This window comes from Hoplias malabaricus, unplaced genomic scaffold (genome assembly GCF_029633855.1).
Source record: "Hoplias malabaricus isolate fHopMal1 unplaced genomic scaffold, fHopMal1.hap1 scaffold_40, whole genome shotgun sequence".
Classification (NCBI taxonomy): Eukaryota; Metazoa; Chordata; class Actinopteri; order Characiformes; family Erythrinidae; genus Hoplias; species Hoplias malabaricus.
The window spans coordinates 386,554-408,423 of NW_027100978.1; the positions used below are offsets into that span (position 1 = coordinate 386,554).

Genomic DNA, 21,870 nt, shown 5'->3' on the forward strand with positions numbered 1-21,870 from the left:
TAGTAGGTCAAAGCATCCTGAATCTTTCCTGCAAAGTGAGAGTGACTTAATGAGTGACTAAAATCACTGTGAACCATTACGTTATACCATTTCCACAGGATTAAACTTTCAGGGCTTGAATATTGAGGGACAGAGAAGTTGCTGCAGGTCAAACAGATGAGTGAAATAAACAAGCCGTTTGTGTTCTTTAGAATTGAAAGTCCTCTGTTTGACTATGTTCAGCTGAAACATTTCAGTGGCCAAAATGTAGTTGTAACTTTAGTGTTATGTACATAGCATATTCATTCATTCATTCATTCATTAGTTGTAACCCTTATCCAGTTCAGGGTCACGGTGGATCCGGGGCCTACCTGGAATCATTGGGTGCAAGACGGGAACACACCCTGGAGTGGGCACCAGTCCTTCACAGGGCAACACAGACACACACACATTCACTCACACCTACGGACACTTTTGAGTCGTCAATCCACCTACCAACGTGTGTTTTTGGACTGTGGGAGGAAACCGGAGCACCCGGAGGAAACCCACGCAGACACAGAGAGAACACACCACACTCTTCACAGACAGTCACCTGGAGGAAACCCACGCAGACACAGGGAGAACGCACCACACTCCTCACAGACATTCACCCGGAGGAAACCCACGCAGACACAGAGAGAACACACCACACTCCTCACAGACAGTCACCCGGAGGAAACCCACGCAGACACAGGGAGAACACACCACACACCTCACAGTGGAGTTTTTTCAGATATTTGCTAAAGGAGTGTACCTACGTAAATCTGTGTATAATGTCACTATATGAAGTACTCAAAGTGTGGGACGACCAGTTTTACGCTACTTAAAATAAACATCACAGCCCAGATATTGCAGAAAATAAGACGCTCCAGGATGTTAAGAAAGAAGCTGTGTTGTCATTTCAGTAGTGCATCACTTTGCGTTTGAGCTCCCGGCGAAAGCGAGTTTCTGTAGAACTGAAAATGCCCAGTTTCAGAAATGGAAGAGGCCGATATGAGCTGCTGATGGTGCTGCGGATCCAGCTGATAATGTCCGCTGCAGGATTGAGGCTAAATCTGTGCGCTTCCTCTCAGGCTCAGGGTAAAGTGCTTACGCGGCTCTCGCTCTGTTTCTTTATCCTGTTTTTGTGTTGTTGACCCGCGCGTGTTAATAATTCATCCCTGCAGCACCTCGGATGCTAAGTACCCAGCTTTTCCCCGTTGTTCCCGCGGTGTTGATAACTTTTCTGTATCGCGCTGTCTGCTGAACAACACGAGCGCCTCTGAAAAGGCCTCCGTTTCTCTGAGCGCTGGCAGAAACGCCTCTGGCTTTGGCTCAGTGGGCAAAGATAAGCTTTAGGGACGCTGCCTCTGCTCCCAAGAGGCCTTTCCTTTCTGCCGAGGAAAGCAAACCCATGGCTATTCTCTGAGTCTATTTTTTGCCCTCCTCCTCCCTCAGGTTTTTGGAGCCTCATCCATCTGCACACAGGCTCTTCCAGCAGCGCGTCTGCTGCCTCGGCAGGGCTCCACATGGCCGGCAAATTGAGTTTTGATTGAAAACGAGCTGCCGGCAGCTGTGATTGGTGTCTCGGTAGAATTCGGTGCCTCTCTGAGACGGCGGTAGTGGATGCTGGGTTTGTTGTTTGTTGTTTGACAGCGTGTCACTCCGGCTCTGGTCACGGTTCACTTCCGAACAGCAGAACCGGAACTCATTGCTGACTTCACGTGGCACTGTTTTTCGAAGTCACGTTGCCAGTAATCATGTTTGGCAGGTCCGGAAACAGGGCGGGAGATTAATCGTTTATTTCACAATTGCAGAGAGTTCAGAGCTGGAGTTAATTATTATAACCTACATGAACAATGATGTATTCTCTGATAACACACACCTTGTAGATGAGCTCAACCAATCAGGCGCAGTGATGATGGAATACTGTCCAAAACCTTGGGGATGTGTTGGAGTAGTTTTATAATCACAGCCAATCATCCGACACGAATATTAACGCACTTGTGACCGCTGACAGATTCTCAGATGCAGTATAAAGCCGGCCTCCAAAAGTAGAAGCTATGGCTGCAGCGAAAGCAGAACAAACTACCTGTGTTTTCCATAAACTGTGGTGTGAGCAGGCTTCTAAACGCCAAGAACAAATCCTCCGTTCCCCTTTCTCCCACCTGTGTTATAGTTTTCATGCTTTTAGAGAGTTGAGGACGTTGAAAGATACCGAGTACTTATTTCTCTCTCCCTTTCTGTCTCCTTTACCTTGTGTCTTTTCCCCTTTCATCCTTCCTCTCGCTCCCCTTCATCCCGTCTCTCTTTATCCAGCGCTCGAGTCCAGGTGGAAAGCGTAATCCTGAGAAGAGCAGGAGCTCCAGCTCGTCTGAGGATGGAGACAGTGATGAAGATCAGAAGAGAACCGAGGGTAAGAGGGACACTTCTATCTTAGGGGACTTTATTCGACGTCTCATGGGCTGCTGAAAATCCTCTTTTTCTGATGGCAGTTTGAACGTTTTCTTTAAAGCATCGTACGGAATAGAGGCTGTAAAAATGGACTGTGACGTTCAGATGTTTCCACTAACTCTAAAAAAAGATCATCATACTGTTTTCACACGTGTAACGATGTGCTCCTGTTATGTATTGGCTCCTTGTTAAATATAATGGTGCTCGTACTCGCAGGCCACTTCACAGGACCAGGCTGCAGTGACTCGTTGTGGCACAGATCTGGTGATTTATTTTTTTCAGGGCTGTGTGCACTCGTCAAATCCGATCTTTCTAATTCAGATCCAGATACGGTCCTGGATGGGCTCTGTGTCTTATCGGTGCGATGCGAATGTTAATCTGGCTGTTTTTTTGCATGTCTTAGGGTTGTTAATGGTGTTGGTGATGGAGTGGATGTGCGGACAGTGTCAGTGTGGACAGATTCCTTCACATTAGACGGATACAGATAGGCCTCCGCAATTTATTAGACTTATTGTGCAAATATATGGACATTAGCTCAGTGTGGTGCTTGCGTGTTTGTTTAATTACAAACGAAACATTTATATTTTAGCTAGTTGTGCTTTTCTGTTCTAGTATTCATACAAGCCATTAATTAATTTATTTATTTATTAAACTATGGTATATTTTATTCGTTTTATTACTTTAGGATATATATTTTTTTAAATAGTCCAGTCCCAACGTTTGAATACTTTGAATTAAAGGCTAAGCAGCAGCTCTATGAAAGTGTCAAACAAATAAATACAGTGGAGTTTGAGTTCCTAACTTGTGTTTATTGAGAGTCAGAAAACATGTTATTTCTTACTAATTAAAGGAATAAGGTTTAAAAGACCGCTGGTCGCATTTCCAACAATATGGGCATGTAAGGACACCAACGAAAGGTGTTCAAGAGCCTTTGTAACATGGAGGTAAACAGGGTAAGGACACTCACTTCGCCTGTTTTAGTTGGTGTCAGTTAACGTTAGCTTGACTCGCTAAACTCGGTGCTCAGATTATACTCGGCTACGTAGCTGCATTACGGAGGTTTATAGTGTCGGATGAATTCGAGTTCGACTTCGATCACATTTACAAGAATAACGGTACCTCTACATTTGAGTTTAGCTTATTGCTAGGCTATTGTCATGAATAATGTTGGTTATTTAGCTAGATACTGTCATAACAGTCAGTCATAACGGTGTTTTACCGCGGCGTTGTTCAGCTAATAAAGGTCAGTTAAATTTATGAATGTGAACCTCAAGATCAATGATTTGATTAATGAGGCTTGGAATTAGAATTAGAGTCACTTTATTGGTGCTTACACAAAGAGGAATATGGTCTCTGCATTTAACCCAATCCCTGCAGTGAAACACACTAGTGAACACTAGGGGGCAGTGAGCCCTTGAGGAGCAGTTGGGGGGTTAGATGTCTTGCTCAAGGGCACTTCAGTCATGACCTGCCGGCTCTGGGGATCGAACCGGCAACCTTCAGGTTTCGAGCCCAGTTCCCTAACCACCGGGCCACTTATCCCCCAGCTCTCACTCTGTGGCTGTTTATAAAAACTCTGATTACCGAGTTGCTCAGGTGAGATTCTGTAGTTTTTACTCACATCTCTGTCACACGTCAGTGTGTGTTCCTCCACTCAAAAGTAAAAACTGACCTTTTATAAAGCATTCAAAGGCCACAGGCACAAACTCTGTAAAAGCAGGAGATCCACAGCCCGGCTGTGTACCAGATTTAAGGGAGTATTCGTTAGAACAAAAACATGAACATATTTCACGAGTGACTTCTATTTTTCGTGTATATTCTGTCCCATGCAGGTGTGTGTGTGTGTTGTATGCTATAAATCACACAGCTATCTTGCCTCAGATACTCTGCCTGGCAAGCACACGTGGGACTCGGTGGGTCCTCACAGCTGAGAACTACTTTTAATGTTCCCGGAGTCAGCAGCTTGTAAGTACAAATGGGAACAAACAGCTCACCGAGTGCCTAAAGGGGCCCGGTCTCAGTCTGCTCATCCAGACCGCGGTGTACATATTAAAGAGGTTAATGAGCACGCTGAACTTTATGGAAATGAGCTGATCGTGTCCTTAGTTCCACTGGTGGTGGTGTTGATTCTGCATTTCTGAATGGCAGTAAGTTCTTTATTGATATAAAATCATGCCTAGTGTTTCTTAAAATCGATAGAAAGGTGATCAGTGACACTCCCCCGGTGATGAGTTCTTATTTATTTCCCTCCCTCCCTTACCACAACCCCTCTCTGTTGACACAAAGACCTCCTCGGTTAGTCTTCTGAAGGGTAACACAGTATTTTTAAGCTGTACTCATTGTGTAAGGGGAGGATGTAATCAGATAATAGTGGAGTGATATAAACAACAGAGAGACACAACTACAAAATGTGAACGAAGGAGGGCGGTAAGATGCAAAGAGAGGAGTGGGGAAGATGTGTAATAATAATAATAATAATATTTAAAAGGAAACGTGATGGGTTTCTTCCTGTCCGGTTTGGCTCTGTCCAGTTCATCTGATCAGTCTCTGCTCTGCTTCAGTAGCCCCAGCCGCGGCGTCTCTCCGCGTTATTGTCTGGATAATTCTTTCAATCATCGGTTCTGCTCAGCTGTCGCAAATCCGTCTGAATCCATGACCCGACAAATGGCAGCATCAACCTCCTACTTCCTCAGAGTCTCGCCCAAGGACATCAGCACATTTCTAAAGACGAGACATAACCCAGAGCAGACCTTTACAGCATTGAGGCTAGTGACGAACTGAAGTGAAGATCTTTTACTGAAATCCAACCAAAATAAACCGCAATAAACTGAAAATAAACAAAAAATATTAAAATCGGTTTAGTTCAGTGTTTACATGTGGACTGTGGGTTTCACTTGGTTTTCTACTTGTTAAAGGCAGTGTCTGAAAAAAGCTCCATCTTTTAAGGTGGAATGGTTCTGTTTGTGGCTGAAGATGAATATAAAAACGACATCTAACGGTTAAACGTTGTTCAGTGATTGGAGAGACTGAAAAAGGGGGCGGGGCAGTTCTGAAGTCCCTGCTCTTGACATCAGCAGCTCAGCAAAATCATAACGATTCGTTTTTCTGACTCTGCAGCCCATAAAACAATATACGCACCCATCATCCTTATCCCCAATGTAGTCGGTCAAAAAAGGCATTGCATTTAAAGAAAAATCTACCGACTCTGTGCCATGATTTTGAGCAGATTATGTCCATTCTTAAAGGACAGTTCTATGTGGTACGTGTTGTAATCATACAGTACTTTAGCCTGAGACTAATGATGAAAAGCTTCTCTGCTGATTGGCTACATTTCAAAATTCAAAACAAATGGATAGATTCGATACGACGTCTAAACTAAAGTGCAGTTTTATGCTAATCACGACGCGGAGTTTCAAAACTCTCAGTAAATTTGATTGCATGACGGCTTTTTTTTTTTGCCATTTACAAAGCAGTCAAACTAAAGTAGTGATGGTGGTGTAATTACACCCACTGTGTGTTTCAGAAAAAAGGTTAATGCTGAGTCAGAATGTGAAAATTGGGGTCTTTGAAAAACCCCCACTGTGTAAATGGGCTGTGTTTGGGCGGCTGTCTTTGTTGGCTTGGTTTTGTTGACGACGTGCGCCTCTGAAAGAAACGTAACTTTGAGTCTGCTGTCAAAGCCAGAGATATATATTTTATTTTATTTTCTTCGGTAGAGGGAAAGCTATTTTCAGGAGCCCCTCATTGCAGCTTTCTTTTGTGGCTAATCGCACATTACCAGCTCTGAAAGGCACCGTTCTGCTGCAGTAACCTCCTCGTCGCAGGGTAAGCAGAACAGAACCCGGCGTATTGTAGCCGAACTCGTTCATCAGAGCTGCAGAGGATCGCGGGTGTCTGATTGACGAGGCTTTTGCGCATGCAGCTCGATTCCTTTCTCCCAGCTCTGTTCAAAACTCTAGAGATCTGCTCAGTGTTGGTATGCTACAGGTTTAACTGCAGGACCATCATGAAGCGGCGGCTGCTGCGTCAGAGCAACGGCGATGAAGATTAGATCTGTTTTACAGTACGTTTACCTTCACTGTGTTTTAGAGATGGCATCTAACACCGATTTTATGACCTCCAACAAGGATTTCACCAAACACACATGCACCCACACAAACAGTTGTAAGTGAAGGATTTTGGGGTCGTATCCAATAAAATAACCTAGAAAAGCTTGACAATAACACATTTGAAATTTAAAGTACAGGAGGTCCTCGGGTTACGTCAGTCCTGAGTTACGATGTTTCGTGGTTACGACACATCTCCCATTTACTGTACGAAGCCTTGTTTGGACTTAAGTGGTTTTGCGTCGTAAATGTCGTAACGTGAACTTCGTGTGTTGTGTGCGTGGCAGAAGAATACACGGTTACGCGGCTCGGGACCGAGGAGGATAGGTGTGAGGATAGGATAAGTGCGGACAGTATGTTATTTACGTACAGTATGTACGTATGTTCCAACTTACACCGAAAATCGGTTTACGACGCGACGTAGGAACGGATCAACGTCATAAGTCAAAATTAAACGTCAAAACGTTAAACGTCAAAATTAAATCAGTTTGTCTCTTCGCTGTTGCATGCTGGGTAATGTAGTAAGACAACGCTGATTGTCAAGAACATGAAAATCATTATAAATGCTGCAAAATACAACACAGCGTTATTAACGTTTCAGTCAGGAGTCATCCTTTGACGTAAATAACTGATGACTGTATTAAACACGCCATTGATCGGATTCCTGGTTTGATCTCAGGAGAGGAAGCGCTGGATCGGATTTCAGAGGACGTGAATAAAGGAATGAATGTGATCCAGTTTTTTCAAATGTGTCCTGAAATAGCTCTCCCTGCCACTGTGATGTGATGCTGTTGGCTGTGGTGCGGTGGACTGTTTGAGTTGTTTGTACTGGATGGTCTCCTTTTAGAAGCTAATCTTAAGAGAAAAATGCTTCAATTAAAATCTTCAAAAAAACTCATTTTGGATACGTATCTGAAAAGATCAGTGCTTCAGAGAGAAACCACTCAGATTCCTCTCTCTTTGATTTGTCACCAAAATAAAGTTGAATTAAATGCTTATCTTATTGAAACAAGGAGAATATGCTGCAGATTTATCCAAAGGAAACAAGGTTTGGGGGATTCGTAGCCTACCAGCCCTTAATTCTGAAACAGGACCCCTTGGTCCGTCAGAAAACATTCAGTGAGCTCTTCTGATTTTGTTAAACTTTTGACAACAACTTAGAATTGCCCCGCCCCCTTGCTCGAGTGTCCAATCACAGCGCTGGACCCATGATAACACAACAGCGCAAAGAAGAGGTTAAATGGAGGAAAACAAAATGAGCGCGTAGATAAGAGCACTGAGTAAAAACTGATAAAAACAAGAACGGAGAAGAAAGAGAACAGAGTGAAAACGGCTAAAAACCAGAGCTTCTGCTCCTCGCTCCTCACTGCTGTGCGCTCGGGGTCGGGGTGAACAGCGAGCGGCTCATTATCATTTAAAGGAACAGGAGCTGAGACACGCTATTCTGAAGTCTTTGTCAGAAAACTTGGAATTAACCTTCACTGGCCTATTTGGAGGTGTGTGTGTGTGTGTGTGTGTGTGTGTGTGTGTGTGTGTGTGTGTGTGTGTCAGAGCCCAGATTCAGCAGCTTGTTTCCGAGCCTTCGTCTCTGTTCCTCTGAACATCACTCCAGTGGATGAACTGTGACGCTGCTTCTGTAACCTGTTTAACACTTGAGAACTGCTTTGAATTGAACAGGAAGTTTGATTTCTGTGCTTTATTCTCCCACGGAGCTATTCTGTTTGTGACCTTGTGCTTATGAAACATGTTACAACTCTCTCTCACTGCCCTGGATTCTTCCTGTGCGAAGATGGTTTAGGTTTCAGAGAGCTAACAAATGTAACTTGGTCACTTGAAGTAACCTGTCGCTATAAGTTCACTTGTTACAGATGATACTTTACTGAGACACAGTGATATAAAAGTACAGTAAACATTAGGGGCGGTCTGAGTCTTTATTAGCCAAGTATTGGATACTCAGGTGTCAATACAGGATATATAATATACTGCAAAGTATGTTTTTGTACTTGGTACACTTGTCTTTACTGATCTCAACCCCAGGGTGAAACTATAGACTCTAATACGGATTCCTGTCGTGTCTTGGCTGATCAGTTCGAGTTGATCAAAAGGGAGGATGGCTGGGGGGGTTGGGCTGGGTAAATGTCTTTTTTCCCCACGGTTCATATGTGGAAGGTGAAAATCCTACAAGGATCAAAGCCCACATCAGTGCTCTCCCCTTTTGTAAAGAGCCCTGTTTATTATGGCTGGTGTTAGTTCCTGTTCCTTTAAATCTGTCTTTACACTTTACACTTATATAGCGCCTTTCTAGCACAGCGTTCTCTCAACCAGGAACCACTGTCCACCTGGAGGACTGCATCGGGCACTAGGATTTCACACAGGACAGAGCGCCAATCCGTATCTGGGGCACACACTCATTCACTCACACACCAGGACATTTATTAGAGAAGCCAGTTCACCTACTCTCCATGTTTTTGGACTGTGGGAGGAAACCAGAGGAGACCCCGGAGGAAACCCACGCAGACACGGGGAGAACACACCACACTCCTCACAGACAGTCACCCGGAGGAAACCTACGCAGACACAGGGAGAACACACCACACTCCTCACAGACAGTCACCCGGAGGAAACCCACGCAGACACAGGGAGAACACACCTTGTGGGGACCTGAGCTTAAACAAAAATAAATAATAATAATTCAATGATGAATTGCCATTTCAGTGACTGCCTTTTATTACATTTAATTCATTAGTGAGAAGCTGGATTTGTGGATGTTCACTTCAGAAGAACAGTAGTGTCTTTGTGCTGGTAGTGAGACTTTTCCTAAGATACCACCAAAAACACTTTAATTTTATTTCATCCATCGCCAGATGTTGTCGTTTGCCGTTGTTGATCGTCCATTATTCCTCACTCTGTCTCATACTCTGTGTTTTTCAGAGAGAGATCGGAGCCCTTCTTCGGAGAAAGGACGAGGTGAAGCCGACGAAGCTGCCTCCAGGAGTTCGGGGAAATCCCCCAGACGAGCGTCCAGATCCGACTCGGAGTCCAGTGACTCGGACAGCGACAGTAGCGAGGAGGACAGCGATGGTGGAGTCACAACACGCAAGATGAAGAGCAGCATCGCTCACATCAGGGTCAGTGATCCACCACAGTGTGACTATGATTTGGAATTTCGTTAGTGAACTTAGTTAATTGATTATAGGCTTAAGATCTGTGTTCCTACTCATCATATGACTCTCGTGTTACAAATAAAACAAACGAATGAGCTGTTGTCTCCATCAGAGGGCACCGTAAAACTTACGTGTGTTTGCATTAATACATTATTTATCTGTTAGTTTTACAATTAAAATCAATAAACCTTAAAAGGAACACTTTGTACTGTTTTTCCCACAAGTGAACACTGGGGCTGGGTCTTAATGAGACGTCTGTGACCTGCTTTGGACAAAGTACCATAAGGATCACGCCCCATAGCAGTTTGATTAGCCCAGTTCTGAACAGCCTCTTTCAGGCCCTGTTCCTTTAAATGGTTATGAGCTGCAGCTCACATCAACTCTATGCTAGCAGCAGCAGGAAGGGAGTGAGCAGAAGGTCTCGTTCTGTAGTTTTGTAGTCGTTTTGCGTGGATCTCATTTCTGTTTATGTTTTGGCTTTCATGTTTCTTTGGAATTGTTCTGTGTGAGTTCTGCTTGCTCATATTTATCATTATTTGACCTCATTTGACTGTAAATTTAAGGCTAGTATTGGTCTCAAAATGATCCTTAGTGCTGCTTTTATTTTATTTTTCTTCCAGCGAGGCTCCAAGGATGGGAGCAGAACAAGACGACGGAGCTCCTCTGCTGCCAGGTAAGACGTGTGAAATATGTTGGAGTAAATATAATTGAGGCAAGTGCATGCCTTCGAAACCTCAAGAGCCGTAGAGATGGTCGTATGTTTAGTTTATTGATCACAAACGTACATATTATAATTGCAGTTCAGCTTCTCAACAGCACGATTCTGGAGGTTAGAAACCCTTCTGCTCGTGGTGACCATGCCCTAACCATTTGTGTGGCCACTAGAGAGCCTCCCATTCCATTGGTCACTGCATTTCTCTGGAGATAAAATAATAGAAGCGCTTTAAAGTAGCTGCATTGACTCTTTGTGCTCGTTGCGCTACAAACTTTCATATAACTGAACGTTACAGAACGTATGAAATCTCCAATTAGTCATTTCAGTGTTCAAGGACTTGAACCTGTGCACATCCCCGTGCTTTGGGCCGAAGTAAGTGTCCTGCTGTTCTGTGTGCGGTTTCAGGGACGACGGTGGAAGATCCCGGTCCCGGTCCCGCTCCAGGTCGAGGTCCAGATCTCCTCGGAATCATTCAGACAGGGGGCGCTGGTGAGTAAGAACAGTTTACACTGGGTTTATGCCTTTTTTAGATTCATTGAAACGCGAATAAACGTCTGATGATTTGTAGTTAAAACGTTGATCGTTTCAGTGCAGAACCGACCCAGCGTCTGTTTCTCTCTCCTTGTTGTCAGGTCTCGTGAGCGCGATCGGGCCGGATATCAGCGGCGGTCCAGTCGAGAGCGAGAGCGATTTGAGCGCCGGTCCAGTCGAGAGCGGTTCCGGAGGGGCAGGTCCGCCACTCCTCCAGAAATGGACAAACCTGGCACTGAGGAACCTCCAGTGAAAAAGAAGAAGGAGGAGCTGGACCCCATCCTCACTCGCACCGGAGGAGCCTACATCCCCCCGGCCAAACTCCGCATGATGCAGGCCCAGATCACCGACAAGAGCAGGTCAGCTTCACGGTTAATGCATTGGGCAGATGCTCTCATCCAGAGCAGCTTATATCTTCAATCATGGTGCAGATGTACACTAATGAAGTATAAGGAGCCCTGATCAAGGACACTTATTCCTGTAGCGTGGTGTTCTTACACTATAAGAACCACACACACACACACACACACACACTCACCAGAGCTCCATAAGACCCACCGTCAGCCGAGTCTGAATTCACCTAACTGAAAATAATGATTAAAAATCACATTAAATGGAGTATAACACAGGGAGGAAGCTATTAAACTAAAATTCTTGGTAGAGTATTGTTTTATAGAAATCTGGTCTTTATTTATTTATTTATTTATTTATTTGGAGTGGTGAAGCAGAATGACATTTTTCAAGTAATTAAAATAATTAAAAGTCAAATTCTAGGGCTACATTATTAACCACAGTCACTCGAACAATAGCAGAAAACGGCTGGAATTGGTAAAGTTTGTAAAATTACATAAAATTTAAACGCAACTTTATTTAGACCCTGTTTGGGAGAAGTGCTAAAAACAACAACAAAAGTTGTTGATTTTTTTTAATTGGCTTTCTTTTATAGTACGAAATATTATAGTTTCTTCATTCATTATCTGTAACCCTTATCCAGTTCAGGGTCGCGGTGGGTCCAGAGCCTACCTGGAATCATTGGGCGTAAGGTGGGAACACACCCTGGAGGGGGCACCACTCCTTCACAGGGCAACACACACACACACATGCACACCTACGGTCACTTTTGAGTCGCCAATCCACCTACCAACGTGTGTTTTTGAACTGTGGGAGGAAACTGTAGCACCCGGAGGAAACCCACGCAGACACAGAGAGAACACATCACACTCCTCACAGACAGTCACCCGGAGGAAACCCACAAAGACACAGAGAGAACAAACCACACTCCTCACAGACAGTCACCCGGAGGAAACCCATGCAGACACAGGAAGAACACACCACACTCCTCACAGACAGTCACCCGGAGGAAACCCACGCGGACACAGAGAGAACACACCACACTCCTCACAGACAGTCACCCGGAGGAAACCCACGCAGACACAGGGAGAACACCCCACACTCCTCACAGACAGTCACCCGGAGGAAACCCACGCGGACACAGAGAGAACACACCACACTCCTCACAGACAGTCACCCAGAGGAAACCCACGCGGACACAGAGAGAACACACCACACTCCTCACAGACAGTCACCCGGAGGAAACCCACGCGGACACAGAGAGAACACACCACACTCCTCACAGACAGTCACCCGGAGGAAACCCACGCGGACACAGAGAGAACACACCACACTCCTCACAGACAGTCACCCGGAGGAAACCCACGCGGACACAGAGAACACACCACACTCCTCACAGACAGTTACCCGGAGGAAACCCACGCGGACACAGAGAGAACACACCACACTCCTCACAGACAGTCACCCGGAGGAAACCCACGCGGACACAGAGAGAACACACCACACTCCTCACAGACAGTCACCCGGAGGAAACCCACGCGGACACAGAGAGAACACACCACACTCCTCACAGACAGTCACCCGGAGGAAACCCACGCGGACACAGAGAGAACACACCACACTCCTCACAGACAGTCACCCGGAGGAAACCCACGCGGACACAGAGAGAACACACCACACTCCTCACAGACAGTCACCCGGAGGAAACCCACGCAGACGCAGGGAGAACACACCACACTCCTCACAGACAGTCACCCGGAGGAAACCCACACAGACACAGAGAGAACACACCACACTCCTCACAGACAGTCACCCGGAGGAAACCCACGCAGACACAGGGAGAACACACCACACTCCTCACAGACAGTCACCCGGAGGAAACCCACGCAGACACAGGGAGAACACACCACACTCCTCACAGACAGTCACCCGGAGGAAACCCACGCAGACACAGAGAGAACACACCACACTCCTCACAGACAGTCACCCGGAGGAAACCCACGCAGACACAGAGAGAACACACCACACTCCTCACAGACAGTCACCCGGAGGAAACCCACGCAGACACAGAGAGAACACACCACACTCCTCACAGACAGTCACCCGGAGGAAACCCACGCAGACACAGGGAGAACACACCACACTCCTCACAGACACTAACCTGCTGCACCACCGTGCCGCCCCTACTGTGGTTTTTTTTTACCTGGGAATTCAGTTGGACATTCTGGAAAAATAAAGAACAAACATCCTGTCAATGGGACACGATCATTTTTAGTGTGTATTCAGTAAGTTAACGTGTTGTTCGGTGTGTTCCCTGGAGTTCGTGTCGACACTGACCTCTGTGGAATAATATTTAGCACGATTTCTAATCACCCTTTTCACTGCGACTGAAAGATGAACTCAGTTTGTTTAGCATTTCTATTGTTTTTGAACATGTCGACTTTCAGTGGCTTCAATGAAAATGACTGACTCTCGTTAAACCGTTCATATACAGTTTTCTGATTCTGTTTTTTGCGCCCGGTGGGTGCTGGGAACGCTCGGCGGTTTCAGATCATTCTTCTGAGCCCTGGTCCTGTGGAGACGCTCTGTTCTGCACGTTTTCGTGTTTGTTTTTCAGACTCTTAATGATCAAACCCTTCCTGAGTTGGAGTGGATGTGTTGGAACAGGAGAAGCGCTAAAATAAACAGAGGTGAAGCTCTAGAAAACAGGATTCAGAGCCACTTTTCTGCCACAATCAGATGGCATACCTCGCCCCCTCCTTTTTAAAAGTTGTTTAGAGATTTGTCGTTGAGTCTCAGCGAGGACTGGTCCTCTGCTTTTAAAAGGAAACGGGGTTTTTGTAAAATGTGTTTTTTGAACACTAGCTGTTCACGTGTCTTGTGTGAAATGGATGAATTCTGGTTCAGATTTCATTGGTGGTGGTGAATTCTGGAAAATCAATAATACTGTGGACTAATGTTGTTAAAGTGTGTCTCAGACGTCGGGCAGATTATTCACAACCAATTATAAGTTCACTGTTTCATTCCTAAAAACCCAAACTAATCCTTTAATACTCTGTTTGAGATCATAAAACAATACCGAAGGTCCTTAACTGGGTTAAATGGGTTGAGTCAGATGGACACGACTCTTCAGGGGCGTTCCAGAGAAGAGGAGGAATAGCTTGTGATATAGAGCCAGCAGCAGAGATGTCTTTAGGAGTCCAGAGAAGGTGTTGATTTAATCCCCTCCTCGCTGCAGAGCGGAGGGCACCGGAGCAGAGAGATGCTCTGGGAGTGACTCTCTCCCTCAGGGTTTGATGGGTATCTTGAGCTGCAGCTGGTAATTGGTTAAGAGCGGCTCTGGATGATGTACATGAGGGGATTAAAGGGTGATTATTATTAAATGTAGAAATCACATATTTTTAAATTGGCAACTTGTTAATAAAGAAAGATATAGATTTGAGTTCTTTTCTGTTTTGCTTCAGTCTGGTGTTTGTAGCAGTGCTTGAACCTGCTGGTTTGAGGCACTAGGTGGCGATCTGCACCTTTTACTCACTGTAAAAGATAAAGTCTGTTCACCCACATCACAATACATTGGTTTTTCATGTTAGCTAGCGATCATTAACTGATCCCAGTGTTGGAACTGACTGTGCAGTATATCAGTGAAAATGTTGTTAAGCTTTATATACGTACAGGGGTTAGACAATGAAACTGAAACACCTGTCATTGTCCACCAGGCTCTGCTCCAATTTAGCCATGACACCTCCCACACTACAATCTTCATTAACTACACACTGCACCAGTAAGACCATGTGCATCCAATGGTTCAAACACTGTGTCCTGAAGTCGGTGCCGTGTATCAGGATGACAATGCACCAATACACACAGCGAGACTGGTGAAAGACTGGTTTGATGAACATGAAAGTGAAGTTGAACATCTCCCATGGCCTGCACAGTCACCAGATCTAAATATTATTGAGCCACTTTGGGGTGTTTTGGAGGAGCGAGTCAGGAAACGTTTTCCTCCACCAGCATCACGTAGAGACCTGGCCACTATCCTGCAAGAAGAATGGCTTCAAATCCCTCTGACCACTGTGCAGGACTTGTGTATGTCATTCCCAAGACGAACTGATGCTGTATTGGCCGCAACAGGAGGTCCTACACCACACTAATAAATTACTGTGGTCTAACACCAGGTGTTTCACTTTCATTGTCCAACCCCTGTACATCTGTTGAGTATCTCAGTGAGGCGGCAGGGTCCGTGTCCAGTGGTGGTGGTGGTGGCTGTGGTAATTGTAGTCCTGCACTAAAGGATGTGCGGATTTTTCATCTAAAAAGAAACTCTCAGGCTATTCTTAATATTTCAGAGCCATAAAAATGGGTTTGCTGTATGTTCCGCTGCCGCCTGCAAATGTAATCTTTGTGCACTCAGCCAACAAATAGATTTGATTCCCAACACCAGAGCTGCGGGGCAGGAAGAGTCCTGGAGTGAGGCGTTTAGTGCCGATTGTTTGCGAACGCTGATGTTGAAACAAAGCGGCTGTATTCAGCGAGTTGTGAGAGTGTTCATTCTACACAGTGAACGTCAGTGAGAACGACTAAACCCAGATGAGGGATGTTGGGGTTAACTCCTCTGTTGCTTTAAAGGAACACTATGTAATGTTTTTACCTTAATCACAGCTGTAGTATCATTCTGATGACTCGTAATAGACCTCTGTCGTCGCTACTCTGGGCTCAGCACTTGCAGAAACTGCACTATGTAACTTTTGGAGGAGGGTAGGAAAACCATCCCTTCCCATTAATTTCAGTGCAGTGCTGTAAAAACCAATTCCACTAGGGGGAGCCCCAGGAGGAAAAACCCAAACCTTACTTAGTGTTTCTTTAAATATTAATTAATTAATTTTGATATCTGCAAAAAAGACAAGTGACAAATTCCTCATCGACATAAAATATATAATAATTATCCATCATTTATAAATTAGTGACAGCTGCTGTTACAAAAATAGCTCATAGTAAACGAGGAGGACTGGAAATGGCTGTGGTCTGAGACACGACAGAATCTCTCTCTTTCTCTCTCTCTCTCTGTCTCTCTATCTGTCTCTGTCTCACTCTGTCTCATTCTCTCTCTCTCTCTCTCTCTCTCTCTCTCTCTATGTCTCTATCTGTCTCTGTCTCTCTCTCTCTCACTCTGTCTCATTCTCACTGTCTCTCTCTCTCTTTCTCTCTGTCTCTCTCTCACTCTGTCTCATTCTCACTGTCTCTCTCTCTTTCTCTCTCTCTCTCTCTCTCACTCTGTCTCATTCTCACTGTCTCTCTGTCTCTATCTGTCTCTCTCTCTCTGTCTCATTCTCACTGTCTCTCTCTCACTGTTTCTATCCGTCTCTCTGTCTCTGTCTCTCTCTCGCTCTGTCTCATTATCTCTTTTTCTCTCTCTCTCTCTCTCTCTCTGCCTCTCTAACTCTCCCTCTCTCTGTCTTTCTGTCTGTCTTTCTCTCTCTCTCTCATTATCTCTTTCTCTCCCTCTCTCTCATTATCTCTTTCTCTCCCTCTCTGTGTTTCTCACTCCCTCTCTCTCTCTCTCTGCCTCTCTAACTCTCTGCCTCTCTCTCTCTCTCTCTCTGCCTCTCTAACTCTCTCTCTCTCTCTCTCTCTCTCTCTCTCTCTCTCTGCTGTCAGCACATTTAGAGAGCAGGAATGGCAGCTCTGGAGCTCTTCTCTCCGACTCTGAGGGCCTGTAAATCCTGCCCTTTAAATCCAGCTCCTGTCCGGTGTCTGTTACAGGGCGATAAAAAGAGACGCAGAAATGTGAGCTCGTTGCTGCGTTAACAGATTGCACTCTTTAAGAATATGGTGTGTCTCTCAGATGATGGAAACCCAGGCCTCTGTGCAGTAGATCTCTGCAAAAAAGAAAGGTTTCAATGCCAATGTCCTCATTTCCCTCAAACTGCGGATCATTTATGTGACGATCTCTAATAAATATTCTGATTGAAGTAGCTCATAACATTCATACACACACTCACCCATTCACCCTTTCACCTGTTAATTCATCGCCACAGATGCATTCATTTACACAATAACTCATGTATTGTCTCAGACATTCATTCACTCACTCATCCACATTAAAAAAGACGTGCCGTTCAGTGGTTCACATCAGCGACTGTGTCCTTGTGGTGATGAAGTTAAAACCCTGTCGTCTTTAATCTCCGCATACGATCGACTTCACTGCTCTGATGTAAACAGTTAAAAACAGTGTTACTAGCCTCACGTATCGTTCTCTCTTCTGTCGTAGCCTGGCCTACCAGAGGATGAGCTGGGAGGCTCTGAAGAAGTCCATCAACGGTTTGATTAACAAAGTGAACGTCTCCAACATCGGCAACATCATCCAGGAGCTGCTGCAGGAGAACATCGTCAGGGGCAGGTGAAGACCCCGTTGACGTAGGCCCTGGAAATAAGTGGTTTGTAAATGGGCTGACAGTACATTACTGAAGAGTGTGTGCGTGTCCATGTGTTTTTCAGGGGTCTCCTGGCGAGGTCCGTCCTCCAGGCCCAGAGCGCCTCCCCCATCTTCACACACGTCTACGCCGCTGTGGTGGCCATCATCAACTCCAAGTTCCCTCAGATCGGAGAACTCATTCTGAAGAGGCTCATCCTCAACTTTCGCAAAGGATACAGAAGAAACGACAAGGTACAAAAACATACCACAAAACCCAGCACACGGGGAAGTTCCATGTTTATTAGCAGAAGAGTTATCTGTGGATATTTCACACTCAACAAAGGTCTCAAAAAAATGAACAGCTTTAAATTATTAACCTTTTAACTCTATTTTTCTGAATTTCCAAAAAATAGATAATTTCTAAATACTTTGAATAAATTTAAAATAGTTGGAGTTTTTTTGTAAAAGGACACTTTTAAAGTAGAAAAAAAGTAGTGTTTTTTGATCCTAATATAATTTGCACATGCTTCCAATTAACTTCTAAATGCCAAAAAATGTAGACGCTCAGTTTTTATTTATTTATTTATTTATTTTTCTCTCCACCATAAATGACTCTAGAGACATCCACAGTGATCCACGTGTTGATTTATTTATAGAACTTTACCAGACAAATTTTGAGTGTTCCAAATATATTTATTCAAGTCTAAATAGAGGATCACGTGGATTTTCATAGTATTTTTTTGGGGAATCGAAATGGGTTGTTTCCTAAATTTTTTATTTATTTATTTATTTTGTTTCATGAACTACTTCAAATACACATTGCATGGTTTATGTTTGGGCCGTGAAAAGCTGGCGTTATCAGGTTGTAACAAGCAAAAATGCTCTGTGAAGGACTGGCGCCCCCTCCAGGGTGTATTCCTGCCTTGCGCCCAATGATTCCAGGTAGACTCTGGACCCACCGCGACCCTGAACTGGATAAGGGTTACAGATAATGAATGAATGAATGAATGAAGTTTGTTGCAGTGAGAGACATGTTTTCATGGAAATTTGTATTTATTATTTTAACAGACCTATCTACAACCTGTTTTTTTATTTTTTTGCTTTGAATCTGTTTGTACTCTGAAGAATAAAATGCTTTGTGCAGAGCTCTCCGTGATGTTTACTTTGATTTGAAAGGTCCTTTTCAGCTTTATGAGCTACGAGTTATGAATTCATGACTGTTTTGATCAGCAGGAACAAGCAGTGCTTTTAAGAAACCCTGGATGTCTATAAATGACGTACAGGCAGCTTCTACAGGTCATAAATACCTTATGAGACACTTAAGTAGACCTCAGAGCTTCCATGTTGCGTACAGTGTTTAGTCTGAACCTGTCAGACCCGCGCGCTCTGTAGTCACAGGTTGTGTTTGTATACGTCCAGGACAGAGCGGCTGGTTCTCTTTGGGTTCTGAGCTTCACTGACTTTGACACTAATGTGCAGCACTTAAAGGAAAAATGCCGTGTTCATCTTAGGCTTGTATTTTATTTTTCTCCGAGAGCTGCCGTTAATGTCTGTTCTCAAAGCATTTATTAAATAAATAAACTGGATGTGGATGAATGACTAAAGTGACAGTGAAAATCTAAAGTGTAGTCTATAGAAAATATAAAATAAATAAGTACAGAATTTTTTTATTGTAACGGTGATGTTTAATATTTATTTAATTTCTCTTTCTACTCAATTTCTCTTTGTTCCAACGAGCTGCAAAATCAATTATGTAACATGCTGCAAGCTTTTGTTATTGCTGCCAATAACTGTGACTGTGAAGGGCTGAGACTTTGAATAAAATAACTAGCAAAGCGTGGATTTGTTTCAGGATTTTACAAGAACATTTTTGACTTTTTCAATGTTATTGTTTTACAGCAACAGTGCCTCACAGCCTCCAAGTTCGTGGCTCATCTCATCAATCAGAATGTGGTATGTGCTTCGTTTTCTTTTTGTTGTTGTTGTTATTCAAATAAATGATTTGAGGGAATTTACTCATTTTCATTTCTAATAAATAAATTTTATTATATACACACACTTTCTCATCAGTTTTTAAATTGTCAATCAATGACCAATGAAAAATAATTCGTTTCTTTAACACGTACAGGGGGTCCTCAATTTACAACGTTGATCCGTTCCTACGTCTCGTCGTAAACCGATTTTCGGTGTAAGTCGGAACATACGTACATACTGTACGTAAATAACGTACTGTAAGCACTTATCCTCCTCCTAACACCTATCCTCCTCGGTCCCGAGCCACGTAACCGCGTATTCTTCCGCCGCGCCACGCACACCAAACACGAAGTTCACGTTACGACGTTTACGACGCAAAACCACTTACGTCGAAACAAGGCTTTATACAGTAAATGGGAGATGTGTCATAACCAGGAAACATCGTAACTCAGGACTGACGTAACCCCGAGGACCTCCTGTATCTCTATTGGCTGCTAGGGGACCAACGGTCTTTTAAACCTTATTCCTTCAATTAGTAAGAAATAACATGTTTTCTGACTCTCAATAAACACAAGTTAGGAACTCAACCACTGTATTTATTAGTTTGACACTTTCATATCGCTGCTGCTTAGCCTTTAAAAAACAAAAAAAAAACATGCGACATGGGGCAGATATTTCTCTGAAATATCCGATGATATTTTCAGAGTCTGGTCCCTGAGCCGTGCCTCTGTCCGCAGTGAGAGCGGCTGGATCTAGTCGAAGTAAACCGTCGTAGTGAAGAGGAGTTGACTCCTAGTATTAGACTGTGTCTGAAATTGAAATGATTGTATTTGACTCAGTCTGGGTGTGTGATGCTGTCGTGTGGTCGTTGTGTTCAGATATGTTTGTGTAAATGCACTGCCGGTGGCTCCTGTTACTGATGTATTTTTTGTTACTGTGTGGTGTTTAAAAGAAATGTAACACTACATTAATACAGACATGAATTATATAAAGGCGTTTTTTCTAAAAATTATAAATAATGCTATTTGTTTTTGTGAAATTATCAACAGCTGTCGTTTGTAGGAACAAGCGTCTACAGTAGTTTGTGAGCTGTCATTAAAGGCTTTTCTGTAAAGAGAATGTAGTCTTATAAACCCTTTTTATAAATGCCATTGCAAAAGGGGCTCCTCATCTTAGAGAAGATCCATTCATTTATTCACACCTTTGTACGTTCATGGTTTTGTGAAGAATAAGAATTGACTTTACAAAGGGGGCCCTTAAATAAACCTTTTTAATGCAGAAGTAGCTCAGCCGGGTTTGATGAGACGGTGGGATTATGAAGTTTACAATGTCATTGTCACCAAATCAAAACCTTTTTTCTTCCGAGATGGATCTCCTAAGTCTTCATGACAAAGAGGGAACAAAATCTTTAAATGGAAATTACTGCAGCAGGGTTTTTAAAAGCCTCTCTGTCCATTCTTCATCAATCCTTCACACAGAAGAAAAGGCAGCCCTCGGATTCAAACGATTCTTTCAGCAGTTGAAAATGAAAAATGACAAACATGAAGATACAAGGTGTGTGTGTGTGTGTGTGTGTTATTTAAAAGGCTCATGAGGTCCTGTGTCTGGAGATGCTCACTCTGCTGCTGGAGAGACCCACTGATGACAGTGTGGAGGTGGCCATCAGTTTCTTGAAGGAGTGCGGCCTCAAACTCACTGAGGTTTCCCCTCGCGGCATCAATGGTACTTTTACAGATTCACACAGTTTCCGCCCTGTTAATTATTTTAAACACAGAATATTTCTTCGATTTAATTAGCCATGAATAGGGTTGTAGTTACTTTGATCTGAACACACAGTTAAATTCTTCAATAACGTTAGTTATGAAATGTAACTATTTTCAGCGTTCTCCCCCTGTGTAAACAAGTCCTGTTCTGAGCGGCGGGTTTCAGCGCCTGTTCCTTTAAATGATAACGAGCCGCTCGTTGTTCACCCTGACCCCGAGCGCACAGCAGTGAGGAGCTAGGAGCAGAAGCTCTGGCTTTTAGCTGTTTTCGCTCTGTTCTCTTTCTTCCTTTGTTTATTATTTTCTCTGTTTTTACTCAGTGCTCTTATTTCCCCGCGCTCCTCGTCTGTTTAACCTCGTCTTTTCTTTTGATTTATTTTTTTTTCTTCATATAATGTCTCCT

General features: G+C 43.9%; 1 protein-coding gene across 1 annotated transcript in view; it reads left to right on the forward strand.

The window, feature by feature from the left end:
• The window catches only part of cwc22 (CWC22 spliceosome associated protein homolog), an 81,315-nt gene that overhangs the window by 2,410 nt on the left and 57,035 nt on the right, over window positions 1–21,870 (forward strand). The window contains exons 2-10 of the mRNA XM_066659018.1: window positions 2,317–2,413; window positions 9,489–9,685; window positions 10,342–10,394; window positions 10,842–10,925; window positions 11,069–11,326; window positions 17,587–17,715; window positions 17,814–17,982; window positions 19,630–19,683; window positions 21,291–21,426. Coding sequence (XP_066515115.1) covers window positions 2,317–2,413; window positions 9,489–9,685; window positions 10,342–10,394; window positions 10,842–10,925; window positions 11,069–11,326; window positions 17,587–17,715; window positions 17,814–17,982; window positions 19,630–19,683; window positions 21,291–21,426 — 1,177 coding nt within the window. The remainder of the gene's footprint in view (window positions 1–2,316; window positions 2,414–9,488; window positions 9,686–10,341; window positions 10,395–10,841; window positions 10,926–11,068; window positions 11,327–17,586; window positions 17,716–17,813; window positions 17,983–19,629; window positions 19,684–21,290; window positions 21,427–21,870) is intronic.